Genomic DNA, 20,548 nt, shown 5'->3' with positions numbered 1-20,548 from the left:
GAGCTCGGGGACGTCTCGTAGCGGCTCGTAATGCTAATGGCAGGAACTCGGGAAACTCGTGAAGTTTTTTCAGCGCTGCGAAAAATGTCCACAAGAGCCCCCGAGTACCTACGAACGGTTATTACCGTAATTCTCCAAGTTCGAATCAGGAGAAACTCGGGAGAACTCTTGAATTACCTCGTACAGTGGGACAGGCCCATTAGGAGTCAGGAACTTGTATTTCCCAGCAATGTTCATAACTCCATCTGTTGCCAAATGCTTTAAGTATTATTGAAGCCAATTTGGAGAGGGCAAATTCCACAGTGATACTGCCCAGACAACATACTTTCATGATGATAGATGAGGAATACATATTAACCAGAACATTGCAAGAACTCCTTTGCTCTTCTCTGAAATGCTTTGGATGGAATGGTGGCACTCAGCTCAGATATGCTGCCTCACAGCTCCAATGACTTGTGTTCAGTCCTGACCTACAGTGCTGTCTGTGCAGTTTGCATAATCTGCCTGTGACCATGTGGGTTCTCCCCAGGTGCTCCTGTTTCATACCACATCACAAATGGTCACAGGGAAAATTATTGGCAGAGTGAGGTTGCTGTGAGCTGACATAGTGGAAGACATTTAGCCCATCGAGTATGTTGTAAGAAAATATTGGATTGTTTATATTCACTGATGAGGAAACAAGGCTTCCTCTTAACAAGCCACCCAAAAAATGGCACCACCCTCAGTTAGACGGATATAGAAACAGGCCTTTCAGCCCATCATGTCCATTCTGACTAATCACGTACATCAACAACATCCTGTTTTCCAGTCCTGGAATACCAGGGTGGGACCCAACCCTCCTAGCAAACCAAGGCTGGCCTGGTGACCTCAGGCATACAGGTAAATAGACAAAACTATACAAAGGCCCAGATGTGACTTGCACTAACACGCTACTAATAAAAGATTCCTTCTTGTGAAGCTGTTATTCAGTGTTGCTGTCAGGGGCAACCACGGAGACAGGATGCCTCTCACCCAGCAGCTGACTAAGTGTAGTGCAAAGCCAGTGAACGGGAGCTGTAGTCAGCTCCCTCTCTCTATTTCTCTCTCTCTCTTTCCTCCCCCTATAATTCTCTTGAATAGGCCACTGATTTATGGCATCGCAGCAGTTGTTAATCATCAGAATCTAGAGGAAAGCAGATAAATGAATAAAGCAGAAGCAGGTGGGCGATGGAAGGTGACCGCAGTGACCTTTGGGCTTATCCTTCAATCGGGCGGCTTATCCGCATTCTGACAGTACAGCTGTCACTCGGTTGCATTGTTGCATTAAGGGGCCTCTCTGCCCAACTCGCAGTTTTAAAGAGCCTCTGTCACATTTCTCCCAAATGATAGCTGTAAGTAAACCTGGGGATGAGTGAAAGTTTCACATCACGGCAGCGACTGATATCTCCTTTCTCCTTACCCCCCCCCCCCCCCCCCCCCCCCCCGTCTCTCTCTCGCACACAAAGAATTGGTCTCCCCAAGCCATCCACAATCTAACAGTCTTCATGCAATCCAGCGTGAGGAACACATACAAACACCCAGCGGGGTCATTATATAACCTCCACAGCGCAGCAAATGCATCTTCGGACAAAGCTGAACAATGAAGATAATGGGATTGGGTGTCAGAAAGAAACAGCGGGAGGGTTTTCTTTGGGGGGGGGGGGGTGGTGGGGGAAAGGGAGGTTCCTGAGTCAAGAAATTGGGAAGTGTTGAAGGCCCCATTTGAGGGAGAGAGAGCAATTTTAGGGGTCAGGTTTTGGAACCCACTGGGAACTCCTGTCCAAGAGCTATCCTACCTTTCGATCTGGAGCTGTTGCTTTAAAGCGCGCTACCTTTGCCGTGGGTGCCAGCGACTTCACTCACTTCCTGGAATCGGGAGGTTTCACACAAGCCAGCAGCTCTGAGCGCACGGATTCACTCAGCCGCACAGTCCTCCTGATATTACAATCACGTCTTTCTCACAGCTACGGTTCCGCTAACATTAACAAAGAGACACAGAGCTCCTCCCCACAGCTCAACAAAAAAAAAGTGGGCGGTGACAAAAGTTCTTGTCTTTTTCTCGCTTTAACCCTTTGGAAGTCAAAACTAAAAACACAAGAGATGCTTGAATCTAGGCAGCATATCTGGAGGGAACGTATTGACGACTTTTCGACCGGACCCGCTTATTTCCTCCAGCAGTTTGTTTTTGCTCAGTAGTAAAAACTGACTGGTCAAAGATAGTTAGCAGATTAAATGAATTAATGTACACAACTGTTATAAACAACCGACCACACAAGACATTAGATACATAACATTAGATCAAGTTACGAGATGTATTTATTTCTCAAATTAATAAAAGGAATCTCTAAATCGAAACAACTACTGACAAATTGACAATGAAAGGCACCTTGTGAGGGTTATTGCCAAGAACCCTTTGGCTCCACTCAAACTCCCCGACCTTCAAACACTGGTAAATATCAAAAGGCAGGAAACACTCAACAGGCCAGGCAGCTTCTGTGGAGAGAGAAAGAGAGTCAACTCTTTAGGTGGTGGCATCTGGACAGTTCTGGCATTTTCTGCATATTCAGCATCTGCCAGTGCTTGTTTGGATTACCCCTCCCCCCCCACAGCAGTCCCTAGCTTGATCTTCCTCCTTTCTGGTATCTTTCTTACTCTTATTGGTCCCTCGGCTTCAGTTACTTTTGCAGGATGTCCGAAGAGACAAATTTCCTTCTGGCCTCCATGGGATCTTGCTTTGCTTGTCTAATATTCACACAAGGGGCCACAGTGTAAGGCAGGGCCTGACCTCCTTCCATGAACCCAGGCCTGCTTACAGGACGGGACAGGTAGAAATGACATTGACCCTTAAATTAAGAACCAAGGGTCACCACCTTACGTGGCCATTTTGAACAGAGACAAAAATAAACGTCTTCAATTCAGGCACAGATTTGCATGGACTCTTCTCCAACTTCATAGGGGCTTCATAGTGGTGAAGCTAATAGAACTACTGCCTCACAATTCTAATGCCTCGTGTTCAACCCTGACCTCAGGTGCTCTTTGCGTGGAGTTTGCATGTCCTCCTTGTGGCCAAGTGAGTTTCCTCCGGTTTCCTCCCACTTCCCAAAGATGTGCTGATTAATAGATTCATTAACCTGGGTAAATCGTCCCATGTGTTTATGTGGGTGGTAGAATCTGGGGGCAGTTGACCAGAATGTAGGGGTGAATGACAAAGGATTCATGTATTATTACTGTGAATGAATGGCTGATGGACAGTACGGACTTGGTGGGCATCTCCCTCTGACTCTAAAGCCCAGTTAGACCATGAGCTACAGGTCTGCCCACCCCCACTCCAGCCTTCCCCAGGCTGCACGTAACACATTCATCACTCCAACACCACCCTCACCATCCTATTTATTTGCAAGCAATATCTAAGCATTAGTGAAGATGCACCAACACACAAGCATACTTGTAAGTGTGTATATGTCCTAAAGTCAACTACCATTCCATGCCTGTTTGGTGCCAGTAGTCCTTAGCATTGGCTGTTGATTGATCTGATGGACGATCAAATGGTGTGGGCTGTAAATTAAACTGTGGCTTTTGTATTTAAACATGTCCGTGTGTGTGAGTGCCTGTTATTACCACTAAACAACACAGACTACAGCTACCTTACAGGATCCCAAGGACCCAGTGTGGGAAGTGCTTGCATTTGTGATGCTGGAGCGGGTTATTCAGCCCCTCAATCTTATACTGGCATTCAATTAAATTACTTTGTATGAAGGCGTTTGCTCCATATCTCCGCTAAATATGTATGAATGTTAGATAAAAGATGCTGTTATCCCCAATGTCCACAGATTTGCAGAGGAGAGAATGCCAGTTTGTCACGACTTATATATGGAATAATCCCTTTCTCTTCACATTGACGCAACCTGTCCTTTCTGAATGCAAACCATCATTTTGAGTACATCAAGACCTTAGCATCTGCACCGTTTTAAGAACTTGTATTGGCAAATATCCTACATGATGTAGGCACCTGGGAGGTCAAGAGGCTATGTCCCTGGAGCATACCATCAGGCACACCTGATCCAACTGCAAGGTCATATACAGTGGCCACAAGCGTTAGTTAACCCGGAGCCGTCAACCCTCCAAATCAACATGGCTTCTCGTGACTACGGAAACAATTTCAACAGAACACTGATGCATGCAAGGGAAGAAGGAATCATTGATAGGGATGAGAGGAAGATAGAAAATGGCTCAAGTGGATTAGGTTGCAAATAGTGGGAGGGGTGAATAGGCTGCTTCTATGCTCGTGAATTCTGTGTAACCCAATCTTCTAGTCAGTGAAAGGTTGGCAGTGCTCCAGGAGCACTCAGGAGTCTGTAGCAATTAAAGATTAATGTTCTGGACACTGCTGTAACAGCCCAGGAGGAAAGTAATTGGTGCATTAAATGATTGCCTCCATTTTTCTTTACCCACATTATTTTGAATGGCTTAATATTAGTTATAAAACCAAAGGAGACAGGGGCAGAACAAACCTGTCTGACAGGATAGCTGGAAACTGAAGGTCAAATAAAGGAACCAGGAAAATCCACAAATTATATCAACTGTGTGCTGAAACCTTTTGCCATCAACCAAGTCTTCGATGTTGTACTGATGCATTAATTTGCCTTCCTGTTGGGCATAGATTATTCAGTTGGAGGTTTCCTTTCCATTCCCATCTCTGGGGAAGGGCTGCGGCAGGCTCTCCAGAGGGTGCAATTTTACTGAATTCCTTCAAACAAAGACCTGTTTTGCGGGTGGAGAGAACCCCAACGCAGGAAGCAGCAGCTACCTTTAATGCAGCAATCACTCACAGGAACACGTTCAAATCAAAGATAAAACGGAGCCACACACACACACACGAGACATTGAATCAAAGTTTACTGGGTTTTCTAAATTGTGTTCAAAGTAAGAGTAAATACAGAGGAGGGTAAGCATTTAGGGAATTAAATACAGATTTAGGAGCCTTGACAGATGAAGGCATTATCATAAATAGTGGAGCAATTCATTCAGGGATGATCAAGAGATCAAAATGAGAGGCAGAGACAAATGAAGGTTAAAGAGCTAGAAAATATTACAAAATAGTCAGGCATTGGAAGCCAAAAGGCATGGTGAATATTGCAATAGCCAATGAACAGCCAAATTCTCTGCCAGGTTAGGCATTCTCAGTGGTGATATTTAGATTGTCTAAAGCCCATTTTATGATTAAATAAGACACCAATATTGCAAGTACTCTCCTTCAGCCTCAGATGAGGGATGGAGTTGGTGCTAAGGAATGGATTATGCAGCAGGAACCTCCAGTGTTCCTAATGTTCTGCTCATGTAACTGTGGAAGTTAAACAAGCAGACCGATAACTTGCGAGAGGAAAAAAAAGGTCAACGGTTAGCAAGGTCGAAACTGAATGCCAAGGTAGAAACATAGAAAATAGGTGCCGGAGGAGGCCATTCGGCCCTTCAAGCCAGCACAGCCATTCATTGTGATCATGGCTGATCGTCCCCTATCAAGAACCCGTGCCTGCCTTCTCCCCATATCCCTTGGCCTCCACTGCCCTCTGTGGCAGGGAATTCCACAAATTCACAACTCTCTGGGTGAAAACGTTTTTTCTCACCTCAGTCTCAAATGACCTCCCCTTTATTCTAAGACTGTGGCTTCTGGTTCTGGACTCGCCCAACATTGGGAACATTTTTCCTGCATCTAGCTTGTCCAGTCCTTTTATAATTTTATATGTTTCTATAAGATCCCCTCTCATCCTTCTAAACTCCAGTGACATCAAGCCTAGCCTTTTCAATCTTTCCTCATATGACAGTCCCGCCATCCCAGGGATCAATCTCGTTGGTACATTGGAAAACATCACTAATAATGTTTGTGAAGAGCCAAGAGCATTTGATGATGAATGGAGTGAACAAAGGAGCAATTCTTGGAAGACAGCAGGAGCTACCAATACAACTAGGATAGAAGCATTATGGGTGATGCACCTGGATGAAATAGATATCCAAGGATTCAAAAGTGTTCGTTGGATGAAGGAGATTGTAGAAGTGAGAGAAAGAGTCAAAGTCAACAGATGACCCAATCCAAGGTGAGAGGTCAAAACTTCTGAAAAGGGAACTCTGAAAATGGAACTTCCAATGTACCAACTCTGATGACAATTGTCCCTTGCTCTGTGCTTGTTGGGTGTCGACAGGGGAGAAATTTAAGATGCATCAAGGAATTTTTAGCCGAGAGTAACTTATGTTTGGAAGGGTTAGTCATGTTGTCAAAGAATCATCTACAAAATTGGTTTCTCCCCAGTTAGCCTGGCATTTTCTTTACAATCTGTTACCAGAAGATTGCAGAGTGCAGGCAGAGTCTGTAGCAACCATTAAAGCAGCCAAATTAAGTGTGGGTCTTAGAACAAAAACATTAACTTTTGCACAAACTGCAGATGCTGGTTTACACCGGAGATGGATACAAAATGCTGGATCAACTCAGCGGGACACACAGCATTTCTGGATAGAAGGAATGGGTGACGTTTCGGGTCGAGGCCAGAAACATCACCCATTCCATCTATCCAGAGATGCTGCCAGAGTTACTCCAGCATTGTGTCTATCCAAAGATTCAAACCCTGTGAAGAAATTTCAAAATTTGTTTCAATTCTGGTCTCTTATTTATAAACTATGACCAGATTCCAGAACCCACCCCCCCCAGAGGAAACATTTTCCCACATCTACCCTGTCAAGCCCCATGAAAATGTTGCTGACAGCGACTGTCCAAGTCACCTAGCTGCAACCCACAACCTCTGCCACGCTCAGCAAAACAATGGTTCTGAACTTAAAGAAAGGTAACTTTGAGGGTATGAGACGTGAATTGGCCAAGATTGACTGGCAATTAATTCTAAAAGGGTTGACGGTGGATATGCAATGGAAGACATTTAAAGACTGCATGGATGAACTACAAAAATTGTTCATCCCAGTTTGGCAAAAGAATAAATCAGGGAAGGTAGTGCATCCGTGGATAACAAGGGAAATCAGGGATAGTATCAAAGCGAAGGATGATGCGTACAAATTAGCCAGAAAAAGCAGCATACCAGAGGACTGGGAGAAATTCAGAGACCAGCAGAGGAGGACAAAGGGCTTAATTAGGAAAGGAAAAATAGATTATGAAAGAAAACTGGCAGGGAACATAAAAACTGACTGCAAAAGTTTTTATAGATATGTGAAAAGAAAGATTAGTTAAAACAAATGTAGGTCCCTTGCAGTCAGAAACAGGTGAATTGATCATGGGGAACAAGGATATGGCGGACCAATTGAATAACTACTTTGGTTCCGTCTTCACTAAGGAAGACATAAATAATCTGCCGGAAATAGCAGGGGACCGCGGGTCAAAGGAGTTGGAGGAATTGAGTGAAATCCAGGTTAGTCGGGAAGTGGTGTTGGGTAAATTGAATGGATTAAAGGCCGATAAATCCCCAGGGCCAGATAGGCTGCATCCCAGAGTACTTAAGGAAGTAGCTCCAGAAATAGTGGATGCATTAGTAATAATCTTTCAAAACTCTTTAGATTCTGGAGTAGTTCCTGAGGATTGGCAGGTAGCAAACGTAACCCCACTTTTTAAGAAGGGAGGGAGAGAGAAAACGGGGAATTACAGACCAGTTAGTCTAACATCGGTAGTGGGGAAACTGCTAGAGTCAGTTATTAAAGATGGGATAGCAGCACATTTGGAAAGTGGTGAAATCATTGGACAAAGTCAGCATGGATTTACAAAAGGTAAATCATGTCTGACGAATCTTATAGAATTTTTCGAGGATGTAACTAGTAGCGTGGATAGGGGAGAACCAGTGGATGTGGTGTATCTGGACTTCCAGAAGGCTTTCGACAAGGTCCCACATAAGAGATTAGTATACAAACTTAAAGCACACGGCATTGGGGGTTCAGTATTGATGTATATAGAGAACTGGCTGGCAAACAGGAAGCAAAGAGTAGGAGTAAACGGGTCCTTTTCACAATGGCAGGCAGTGACTAGTGGGGTACCGCAAGGCTCAGTGCTGGGACCCCAGCTATTTACAATATATATTAATGATCTGGATGAGGGAACTGAAGGCAATATCTCCAAGTTTGCGGATGACACTAAGCTGGGGGGCAGTGTTAGCTGTGAGGAGGATGCTAGGAGACTGCAAGGTGACTTGGATAGGCTGGGTGAGTGGGCAAATGTTTGGCAGCTGCAGTATAATGTGGATAAATGTGAGGTTATCCATTTTGGTGGCAAAAACAGGAAAGCAGACTATTATCTAAATGGTGGCCGATTAGGAAAAGGGGAGATGCAGCGAGACCTGGGTGTCATGGTACACCAGTCATTGAAAGTAGGCATGCAGGTGCAGCAGGCAGTGAAGAAAGCGAATGGTATGTTAGCTTTCATAGCAAAAGGATTTGAGTATAGGAGCAGGGAGGTTCTACTGCAGTTGTACAGGGTCTTGGTGAGACCACACCTGGAGTATTGCGTACAGTTTTGGTCTCCAAATCTGAGGAAGGACATTATTGCCATAGAGGGAGTGCAGAGAAGGTTCACCAGACTGATTACTGGGATGTCAGGACTGTCTTATGAAGAAAGACTGGATAGACTTGGTTTATACTCTCTAGAATTTAGGAGATTGAGAGGGGATCTTATAGAAACGTACAAAATTATTAAGGGGTTGGACAGGCTAGATGCAGGAAGATTGTTCCCGATGTTGGGGAAGTCCAGGACAAGGGGTCACAGCTTAAGGATAAGGGGGAAATCCTTTAAAACCGAGATGAGAAAAACTTTTTTCACACAGAGAGTGGTGAATCTCTGGAACTCTCTGCCACAGAGGGTAGTTGAGGCCAGTTCATTGGCTATATTTAAGAGGGAGTTAGATGTGGTCCTTGTGGCTAAGGGGATCAGAGGGTATGGAGAGAAGGCAGGTACGGGATACTGAGTTGGATGATCAGCCATGATCATATTGAATGGCGGTGCAGGCTCGAAGGGCCGAATGGCCTACTCCTGCACCTAATTTCTATGTTTCTATGTTTCTAAAACCCACCTGGGTGACAAATTACGTCCAATGCCATGAAGTGAGAAAAGTAAAGGTTGAATTAGAAGAATATTACATAGCAAAAGGTTGGATTCCATAAGTAAAGATGCTTAGGGGAAGATAAAGATAAATAGAGGAAGTTGATAAGGTGGGGAGAGGAAATAAATTTGCTCTGGTTGGAGCTCAAGCACAGATAGTGTCACTAGTTGAGCCGCTACCTCACAGCTCCAATTCAATCCTCACTTCCATAACCCTGTGCATGGAGTTTGCAGGTTTTCTCTGCACAGGTTTCCTCCAACATCTTAATGCACTGTGACCGTCCCAAGTGTGCAGATGAGCGGCTGAGGGGTACCCTGGGGGGGGGGGGGGGGGGAGATGGTGGAATTGTGGGGAGAATGTAAAAAAAATGCGGTCATGTGAATGGGTAGTTAAGGGCCAGGGTGGATTTGATGGGGCGAACTCGAGAATAGGCCATACAAGGACTATCTTTAAAAACAACAATAAATTGTGGGACTGTTGGAGACGTTGTTATCAGTCAGCACCTTCACTTAAACCATCAACTGCCCACAACCAACACTAGAAAACGGTTCAGGAATGTTAGCTGGCTGACACTTTTACCACACCTTGCCAGAGATGTTCAGTACATCAAGAAACTCATTACATTCCTCAACTCGTGACTGTTCTATGATTCAAGATGATCAAAGCAGATCATATTTGTATATTTGTATTCAAATATGAACTACCATCCATATTTCCAGTTCAACCCGAGTCCACACTGATTAACCAATCGACCTACGATTTGAATAGACCACATCGCAGAGCATCGTGGCTCACTGAGGCAGAACTCCAAAAGTTCAAATCTTGTTCTCATCTCAGTCCTTAATGGTGGACGCCTTCCCCAGAGGCACAATACAACTCCAACCCTCCCTTCCTTCAAGTCTACCTGCTCCAATGTGAGGAAACACACCCGTTACACAGTCTAATACTTGCAGACCTCTCGTGAGCCAACTGCGGTGGCGCCAGTGGGATCTGCAGGCCAAGACCCCGGAACCAGGAAATGTGTCCTAAACCCCCACGTTTCACCACATCATCACCGTAATTCCCAGTTCGAAGGACAATCAAATGAATGCCCCGATGCACAAAGCTACGGCCTGTATTTCGGAACCTTTTCCTCAGGTTGCTGGTAACCGCAAGATTTATTGCTGCTCCTCCTTCATGCTGCTTTCCCAGAATAATGCCGGACTTTAAATAGGACAATGTACCACCCGGTTTCTGTGTTCCTGCCACCTCGCCGCTTAATGGTCAGAGATAACTACACCCTCGCCACCCTTGACCTCGTCACTGCAGAGATACCTATCGCTTGAGCATTTTAGAGACTTTTATGCTCAAGCGGGTCAAGCAACACCTGTGGAGGGAATGAACAGGCGGCGTTTCTGATCCGGGGAGGGGAGGGGGGGGGAAAGAAAACTGGATGAGAGGGGTTGAGCAAAATCTATGGCAAGTGATACAGGTGAGGAGGGGCGATTGAAAAATGGGTGGAGGTGACAAAGGCTAGAAGTGAAAAAGAGCCAAAGGGGTGTCAGATGAGGAATGATACGTAAAGCTGGAGGGAGGGGTATGGTTAGAGGACAGGGAGATGGTTAGAGGGGAAAATTGAGGGCTCAGTGATGAGAGCGGTGGGAAATTAATATTTTTTTCAAAAATGAACTTTATTTTGAATAGAAAATATATACTTGAGTATACAGAGGACCAATGTGACAGGGGTAGTGGAGGAAATGAGTGTGCACTTGTTTGGATTGGAGTCAGCTGCTTCACAGCATGGGGTTATTGCCTTCCATGGCCTGGGCGCTAGGCTGCCTGCCGCTCTCCAGCAGTCTCTGTACTGCCTGCCGCCGGGCCCCACTGCACCAAACCAGCACAGACCCAGCAGCGCACCGTGGGCCAACGGCATCTGTCAGCCGGAGCTCGATCCTCCCACCCGGCCACTGCAAACAATAGCAGAGACATCTGGCCATTCCCGCCCCGGGAACAGGCTCCCCATGGGGGGGGAAACGACAAAAGGTCACTGGGAATACTGCAGATAGTTTGAACACAGACTCTGACAGAGAGTCAAAAGCAATTATACGAGACGCATGGAACTGCTGATGCTGGAATCATGAGCAAAGCACAAAGTGCTGGAGTAACTCAGTAAGTCAGGCCTCGTCTGTGGAGGGAATGTATATGAATGTTTCACGTCGGGACCCTTCATTCCCTCCACAAATGCTGCCGGACAAGCAGAGTTATTCCAGCATGATACTGGACACACTTCACCCCAGGCTCTGACAATGGAACCCCAGCACAAACACCTCGCTCGACTACTGATCGTCTCGTGCTACATCGGGTGTGAACAAGTGAAATAAACCTTTTCAATGTTTCACTGTTGTAAAAGGTCACTAGGCACTTACAGCCATAACATCAGAAACATGGCCACAGCAAACAACCAGAGAGAAAGGCAGTAAGTAAAAAAAGACATTGATCACGGCACTGGAAAGTATTCCCAAGTTGATCTTCAAGATCTGCTTTGGATTTTGTTATATCCACCCATCAGGATCTATGCAAAAAGATGGACCAGAGATCTGCAGTGTTAGATTGGTTTATGTTTAGGATTATTGTCACATGCACCTATGTACATTGAAAAGCTTTACTTGCCAACCAATCAAATCAGATAATGCTATACATGTATACAATCAAGAAAAAAAGAGTATAATGTGTGGAGTAAAGTGGAAGATAGAGTGCAGAATACAATAGTATCAGCATTGTAGCGCAACAGCTCTAGAGATATAGTTCAATATCCACAATATGGAAGGACTGTGTAGGAAGGGACTGCAGATGCTGGTTTACACTGAAGATGGATACAAAATGCTGGAGTAACTCAGAGGGACAGGCAGCATCTCTGGATAGAAGGAATGGGTGACATTTCAGGACAAGACCCTTCTTCAGACTGAGAGGCACAGATGTGGAAGGGTAAGGTGAGAAAAGGGGACGAAGATAAAGGGAAATGTAGAATAGATCATTGTTAGCTAGGGAAAGCTGACAACGAAGCAGACAAAGATAAAATTTAATCAGGACGACAGTCAGACTGGTCAGAGAACTAGGATAGGGGAGGGATAGAGGGCGAGAGAGAGCAAGAAAGTGTTACTTGAAGTTAGAGAAGTCGATTTGCATACCGCTGGATTGTAAGCTGCCCAAGCAAAATATGAGGTGCTGTTCCTCCGATTTGCTTTGGGCCTCACTGACAGTCTGGTCTGTATGATGGACTGGGTTACATCTACAACTCTCTGCAATTTCTTGCAGTCTTGGGCAGATTAGTTCCCAAACCAAGCTGAAGCAACGTGACAGTATGGTTTCTATGGCGCATCTACACAATAGATTACATCGTCGATGTGCACTGTATTGGCATAAGATTCCTCAGCCTTCTGACTCATAGCATTCACGTGACTCCACTGCAGCTGAACCAGACTGACAGGGAGAGGACAGAGGGCGTGCAACATAAATAACTTGTTTACAATTTCCTCGGAGGTGTAAGAAAAAGAAAAAATCCCAGATTATCCTGTTAACTTCAGAAAATCACTTCCATTACACAGCTGCAGTGGAGTCACGTGAATGTTATGAGTCAGGAGGCTGAGGATTCTTATGCCACTACAGTGCACATTGAGTATGTAAGCCTTCACCATAACGCATTACATCATATGCAAGGAGATGGCTCATCTCCACTCCAGGCTTGTCTCGTGCATAATTGACGACGTTACATTTCCTGCATAACACTTGGTTTCAGGTTCCCAATCAATCCTCTCATGAAACACTTTCAGAGAAATTAATCTCCTGCCACGTTGACCCTTCCCCTTCAATCTCCAGCACATATCTGTGCAGGAACACTTTAAGTGCTGCTTGAAGATTTTTTTTTATTATAGCCAACAGCTTGAAGACATCAGGGTGGCTGGTGGTCTGAGTAGCGTACAATATTTGTTATTCAGAGCTTCTTCCATATCTTTACTCCATACCTCCATATCTACGAGTAGGCCACAATTGTGTGGCCACAGTGATGTGCTCCAAACATTGTTTTACGACAGGTTACAGGTGATTTCAGATCTTATTCACTTTGTACATTCTTGGCAGTGATGCGATCTAACAGTTGAATTGATAATTTATTTTTTGTAAACAGTCTGCGACAAACAGAAATGGCATCAATAAAAATGATAGATCTTCAGGGATGGCTTGATTAGAAGAGGTTTGTATCTTGCATTCTCAACAAAATCTAACGTTGCCCCAATTTCAAATACCAGGTAAACATTTATATTAATACCAGCGATTTCAGAGTCAGAGTTTCCCATTAACCATTGCAAGTTAATAACAGTCAGAGTATGAACATTATCTTTTTGATCCATAGTGGTCATTATGGCTACCACCTCCCTGCATCTTTGGCTGTCCTCCTCCTCCCTTTATTAGCTCTGGATTATTGTTCCAGAGCTTACATGACCACCCACCGTGAATTTTGCATCATCCACAACTCTTCTGCTGTTGTCCAACTCACACTATTCCATTCACCATTGCTTGCCAAGGTACATTGATAGATGGTCCCAACACACCTCAGTTTTAAATCTTCCATGCTTTGCCTTTCCCCATTTCCAACCCTTGACCCCTGAAATGCTCCAGTGTCTGGCCTTCTTTATCCCTTTAGTTTTGAGATACAGCATGGAACTGCCCTTCAGCCCACAGAGACCACACTGACCAGCGTGCACCCGTACATACGAGTTCTATGTTATCCCACTTTCTACAAACCCACATGTCTTTTTATTGTGGGATAAAAACCAGAGCACCCGGAGGAAACCCACACAGTCACTGGGAGAACGTCCACACAGACAGCACAGAGGTCAGGATCAAGCCTTGGTCTCTGGCACTGTGAGCAGCAGCTCTATCAGCTCTGCTGCTCAATCCCTGATATTCATCGCTTCAGGTCACCATGTCTCCATGCTCTAGGATATTCTGCTTAATCCTTTCCAGCTCTTAGAATCTCTTTAACATCTGTATCTAAAGCTTGATCCGAGGCAGATTAGTTTATTGTAACAATTCCTTATTTGCATGAAGCTCAGAGTAAATAGTATATATGGTAATGAATGATAGATAGAACGATAAATACAACAGCAAACACAAAACAGCAGAATGCCACAAAGACTGTGGGTAATGTGAAGTTGTGCAACAATGGAATAACTGAAAGTGGCAGCATTTAGGAAAAGGGAAGTGAAAAAATTGCTTGGTTCAGGAGGCTGATTCAGTGGAGAAGAACCCGTCACGTATGGACATCTAGGTTTTCAAGCTCATGTATTTTATCCCTAAAGGTAGAAGAGAGAAAAGGAATGGCCATCCCTGACAATATATCCAGCTTTCCTGACGCAATGTGTAAGGACCAGGTTAGGTTGCTGACGATATGGATGCCTGGGAACTTAAATTGTCAGCCATCCCTACAGCAGCTCCATGGAAGCGGACAGTGTTATGTTAACCCTTCCCCCCAACCTCAGAGTAAATAGAAAGGATCAATTTCTGTCCTTCAGTTGTAGGCAGCTTAATTAAGTCTTTCTCAGCCTGGCAGCATCTGTATAGGGAATGGACAGGTGACATTTCGGCTTAAGGCCCTTCATCTGGAATGGATATGGGGGAAATAGCCTGTAAAAAGAGATAGGGAGACTTCTTGCGTATGGTGTGCACAGTCTAAAGTTGTAGGTCAACTTGTTCTATTTGATTTATTTGTTTGTGCACGTCGGGTTGATGGCATTAGTCGAAACAGGGTGGGCCACGTGAAGGTTGCAATCTCCCACTTGCAAGAGCTAACAAGTGATAGGTGAAAATGGCCAAGGAAGAATTGATTGGCAGATAAGAGTCAGGCAGGAAGTGTGGAGATAGTGATAAACAAAGATGCTATAGCAAGCAAGATAGACCACTCGACGAAAAAGACGTAGTACGGTCATGGGCAGATTCATGGGTAATTTTCGGCCCCATTTCCATAACCATTTCCACCCAGGACGACTCCAGCAGCAGCGGTGGGTCCGAGTCGCCCGTCTTCGAGCAGGGCCGGTGGCTGCCCACCTTCAGTAGGATCTCGGTGTCGGATTGAGGGGAGGGGGGTGGTGGTGGATGGCTGCCAGCCAACCCGGCGGGACAGGCAGAGCCGAGCTGGAGCTAGCGGCTGCAAGTCCAGGACCGCCCCGCCAGCTCAGGGCCACCCTGGACAGGCAACTCAACAGCACCCGCAGCGACGGAGCGTCGGGCCCGATCCTGACCACTCGGGGGGGGGGGGGGGGGGGGGGGGGGAAATAGGGTGCTGACATGGAGAGAAAATTGGTTGGCAGACAGGAAACAAAGAATAGGGATTAACGGGTCCCTTTCAGAATGGCAGGCAGTGACTAGTGGGGTGCCGCAAGGCTCGGTGCTTGGACCACAGCTATTTACAATATACATCAATGATTTAGATGAAGGGATTCAAAGTAACATTAGCAAATTTGCAGATGACACAAAGCTGGGTGGCAGTGTGAACTGTGAGGAGGATGCTATGAAAATGCAGGGTGACTTGGACAGGTTAGGTGAGTGGGCAGATGCATGGCAGATGCAGTTTAATGTGGATAAATATGAGGTTATCCACTTTGGTAGCAACAACAGGAAGGCAAATTATGATCTAAATGGTGTCAAGTTGGGAAAAAGGGAAGTACAACGGGATCTAGGGGGTCCTTGTTCATGTCAATGAAAGTAAGCATGCAGGTACAGCAGGCAGTGAAGAAAGCAAATGGCATGTTGGCCTTTATAACAAGAGGAGTTGAGTATAGGAGCAAAGAGGTCTTTCTGCAGTTGTATAGGGCCTTAGTGAGACCACACCTGGAGTATTGTGTGCAGTTTAGGAAGGACATTATTGCTATTTAGGGAGTGCAGCGCAAGTTTACAAGGTTAATTCCCGGGATGGCGAGACTGTCATATGCTGAGAGAATGGAGCGGCTGGGCTTGTATATTCTGGAGTTCAGAAGGATGAGAGGATATCTTATTGAAACATATAAGATTAAGGGTTTGGACACGCTACAGGCAGGAAACGTGTTCTCGATGTTGGGGGAGTCCGGAACTAGGGGCCACTGTTTAAGAATTAAGGCAAGCCATTTAGAACGGAGATGAGGAAACACTTTTTCACACAGAGAAACATAGAAATATAGAAAATAGGTGCAGGAGGAGGCCATTCGGCCCTTCGAGCCAGCACTGCCATTCATTGTGTTCATGGCTGATCGTCCCAAATCAATAATCCTTGCCTGCCTTCTCCCCATATCCCTTGATTCCACTAACCCCTAGAGCTCTATCTATGTCAACACCCTACCCCCAATACCATGTGCAGAGAATTGTGAATCTGTGGAATTCTCTGCCTCAGGGGGCAGTGGAGGACGGTTCTCTAGATACTTTCAAGAGAGCTAGATAGGGCTCTTAAAGATAGTGGAGTCAGGGGATATGGGGAGTAGGCAGGAACGCGGTACTGATTGAGGATGATCAGCCATGATCACATTGAATTGCGGTGCTGGCTCGAAGGGCCGAATGGCCTACTCCTGCACCTATTGTCTATTGACCACGGATGAAAAGCAAGCCTGCACACAATGCAGCACCACCGTTGCTGAGACTATTTATAGCTAGTGACCTATAACCTGGCCATGCGCAGTCGGAATACCGAACTCGCTTATTGGCAGATACTGAAAGACAAGGTCAGACTTTTTGTTTTGATCAAATGTGTTTGATCAAGATCAGACTTTATTCAGCCTTCACATGCTCCTGACACCCTGATTTAAAAAAATATATACAATTGGTTGATGGGATTTTGACAATGCTGACAGATATTGCCCCAAATGTCCTCAGGAAGGTGGTTGCAAGGTGCCTGCTTGACCTGCTGCAGTGAAACTACCCAGCACGGGGCACATCACGTGGCCAGGAGATGAGATCAGTGCTGGATACACTGATCTGTTTTAATCCGTACACTGATTTGTACTCTGTATCACTCATCCCAGCTCCGCTAATCCGATGTACGTGTCAGAGGCGCCCTGACGAGGAGCTTTACTGGAGATTGTGCTCCAGTGGGGTTGTGCAGCTAGAACTGCACCAAACATTATTTTTCATCAGTTCCCAACAAGATTCCGTTGCTGCATCTTTTGTTATTTCTATCTTTTGGTATTGCTACCTAGTGCACATCCAACAGGGGTGCAAAATGGATTTTGTGCTGTAAGGAGTGAACAATCGGCAGGACTTCAGTAGAAAACTGGGTTGCGTACACAGAGACCTTGTTATGCTGAACCAGGATTAGCTCTGTGCCAGATGCCGTTGCAGAGCTAAAAGGCTGTAAATGAGATTAGTTTTCATCTCAATATAATGGCGAGGCGGAGACCTCAGCCAAAATCTGCACTTTCATATTCCCCGTGGATTCAGGCCAGGCTAATGGGATTTCCACATTATGTGCACACACACACACACACACACACACATTCATTGGCCCAATATCTAATACAAAATATTTGAATTGATCAGTAATAAACTGGAGAACCATCATTACAATAACCCGGTTAACAGGAGCTAGAATAGATTCAGAAAGTTCTACCTGACCAATCTCGTTAAAATCTGTTACATGACCAACCTGTGGCGATCCGGGCACAGTGTAGCTAGTTGTCCAATAGGTTCTGACAAAGTTCCACGTGGAAGTTGTTGGAATTCAGACGAAAGGATAATGGGGCTGCAAAGTAGGAACAAATGGTTACTAGTCGCAACAGTAGAGTCAAGCTATAAACATATGGAGGGGAGGACTTCAGGTCTTTGTGCTATTTCTAATTTGGTTCAATACCCTATTTAACAGAGCAAACAAGTCATGCAATGACCATCTCCAGCAAGAGAGCTTCTCACCAGAGGTCCTTATTGACCTGAAAATAAACTGGATCAGTTACGTAGATGGACACAATAGCAGGGCAGAGGTGGGGATTCTGCAGAGGGGAGCTCATCTCCTGACATCCCAAAGATACTTTGTCATTTACAGAAAAGTCAGGAGCACGATCCTGGCTTTTTTTTTTAATCTATAGAAAACTAATCTATAGTTGCCTGAAGTAAGAAGAGCAACACTAACAATTCGAAGGTAGGCACAAAATGCTGGAGTAACTCAGTGGGACAGCCAGCATCTCCGGAGAGAAGGAATGGGTGACTTGTCGGGTCGAGACCCTTCTTCAGACTGATGTCAGGGGAGTGGGCGGGACAGATAGAATGTAGTCGGAGACAGTAAGATTGGTGGAAGAACTGGGAAGGGGGAGGGAATGGAGAGAGAGGGAAAGTAAGGGCTATTTGAAGTTAGAAAAGTCAATGTTCATACCGCTGGGGTGTAAGCTACCCAAGCGAAATATGAGGTGCTGTTCCTCCAATTTGCGCTGGGCCTTACTCTGACAATGGAGGCGGCCCAGGACCGAAAAGTCAGGTTGGGAATTAGAGGGGGAGTTAAAGTGCTGAGCAACCGGGTGATCAAGTAGGTTAAGGCGGACTGAGCAGAGGTGTTCAGCGAAACGATGGCCGAGCCTGAGCTTAGTCACGCCAAGGTATTGGAACAACGGAACCAGATGAGGTTCCAACAATTCGACATCTTGTTCAGCCACGTGACTGGCACCCCTTTCACTCACCCCAAAAATGTATTCCCTCCATCATGCACACACCGTTGAACACCCACAAGCTGTACTGCAGTAACTCTCCCAGGCTTTTGCAACAGCACCTCCCAAACTAACAATCTCTGCCAATGAAGGGCATGAGAAGTCACTCAAAAGTATCCCTCGCAGAAGAACCACCACTGACTTAGAAATACATCACTGTTCTTCCCTTGACATTGTATCATAATCCTTGAACTTCCTGCCTAAAGGAAATACCCTCACTACTAGCAACAGCACCTCACCTTTGCTGCACTTACTGCTGATTTCATATCCCAAAAACTAAGAACAAGATTTTAATCTTTCTATAATAAAAAAGCACCAACCGACATAATCTTCCCCATCGGCTAAAACCATTTCAGTTCTTAGATCATTCTTGATCATGTCCACATGATACACTGTGCAGAATTTGGACATCGCATGACAGAATAAACCCGGAGGTGTCAAATCGTTCCGACCTCCTGCACATTTGAAGATTGAATGCATCCCCCACTCACCTCCCCAAGACGTCAGACTATAAGATACAGGAGCAAAATAAGTGGCAGAATAGGCCCTGGTGCTCTGCATGGTTCTTTGTATGCTGGGAATTTGAATGCATCCCCCATTCTCCTCACTCAGATGCTGAGGTCCTGTCACTGTGGTTTAGAGTCATACTCCAGAAAATAGAGGCCAAAATCTGGGTGGATTCCAGTGGGACAACTGCACAGTCACTGGTCTGAATGATTCTGGTGCTTTCAATACCGGAAAGGATGGATAGAGTTGTCAGTTTGCATGGATGGGGCGTCTCAAACCCAGGGTCACAGTCTCAAAATGGCAGGAGAGATGAGAAGACATTTCTCAACCACAAGGTTGCAAATATCTCAACCCAAGGGTGTTGTGGAGGATTAGGTCTCTCAGTACATTTACAACATGAACTGATAGGTTTTTAAATATCAAGGAAATCTGGATAGTGCAGGAAAGCAGCACCAAGGAAATAGATCAGTTACAATCTTACTGAATGGGAACGTAGACACAAGGGAACAAAAGGCCTGCTCCTGCATCTCTCAGAGCTAGGAGCTCAGAATCAGCATGGAAACATGCCCTTCAGCCCACTTGTTCATGCAGAGCCAATTGTCCTATTTGCCTGCAGTTGGCCCATATCCCTCTAAACCCTCCCTGTTATAATGTCCAAATGTCTCTTTCATAAGCAAGACTGCTCCAATCTGGATGAGTGTGGTCACAGGAGTGAACTCTGTGATCCTGTGTGCAGGACAAACAACCATGCTCCAATGCTGTATTACAGCACAGCACAGGTTGTTGTAGCTTCACAGAGTGAGCAACACAGATGCAAGCCTAGTGGAATGGTGAAGAGGGCGAGCAAACAGAGTGAGATTCAACATCGATATCTTGCACTGTTCACCAAGATTTCTTCACTTCAAGCTTGTAGAATCTGGTTTTCTCTGGATTGCCATTTCTCAGTGCTCCTCTCTCCCTATTACAATCTCCCCCTAACCCCATCTTCATATATGTCAGGAACATTTGCCACCTCTAGCTCTCTCAGAACTGGAAGATTTGGGGAAGAGAAAGGCTGAAGGAGAGCAAATTGTTGGTGTGGCCAAATTGTTGGTCCATTAGTCACGGGTCCAGGGCAACTGGCAGCAGCCTGATCTGGGCCAGCCCATTCTAGGAAGGAGACCTTGTATCAAGTTGTGGCAATGTGGGACCAAACACTTGGAAAGCCATCAGAGCAAGGAGAAGTGGTACAGGGCTGAGGATCCTTCAGTT

The 20,548-nt window shown here is 45.5% G+C and overlaps 1 protein-coding gene and 1 long non-coding RNA gene across 22 annotated transcripts in view; one reads left to right on the top strand and one right to left on the bottom strand.

The window, feature by feature from the left end:
• pcbp4 (poly(rC) binding protein 4) overlaps positions 1-20,548 on the bottom strand; it is a 72,846-nt gene that overhangs the window by 33,152 nt on the left and 19,146 nt on the right. For 9 of the 21 annotated variants that reach the window (XM_033036828.1, XM_033036827.1, XM_033036829.1 and 6 more), the window contains 2 exons: positions 17,743-17,838; positions 2,405-2,511 (listed from right to left, as the gene is read on the bottom strand). Coding sequence is in view for 5 of the 21 variants with exons in the window: in XM_033036818.1 (XP_032892709.1) it covers positions 17,743-17,838 (96 nt within the window). In the remaining 16 variants the exon portion in view is untranslated. Of the gene's footprint in view, positions 1-1,814; positions 2,000-2,404; positions 2,512-17,742; positions 17,839-20,548 lie in introns of those variants that run through there. The other 12 variants (XM_033036835.1, XM_033036818.1, XM_033036833.1 and 9 more) reach the window with 3 other exon arrangements.
• On the top strand, positions 584-18,834 carry LOC116983194. The gene is made up of 3 exons (XR_004414642.1): positions 584-724; positions 12,578-12,580; positions 18,825-18,834. It is a non-coding gene; the product is annotated as an uncharacterized LOC116983194 (long non-coding RNA).

Source organism: Amblyraja radiata, chromosome 18 (genome assembly GCF_010909765.2).
Source record: "Amblyraja radiata isolate CabotCenter1 chromosome 18, sAmbRad1.1.pri, whole genome shotgun sequence".
Lineage (NCBI taxonomy): Eukaryota > Metazoa > Chordata > Chondrichthyes > Rajiformes > Rajidae > Amblyraja > Amblyraja radiata.
Note: the sequence above shows the minus strand (reverse complement) of the source record. Positions and strands in the feature narration are given on the sequence as shown.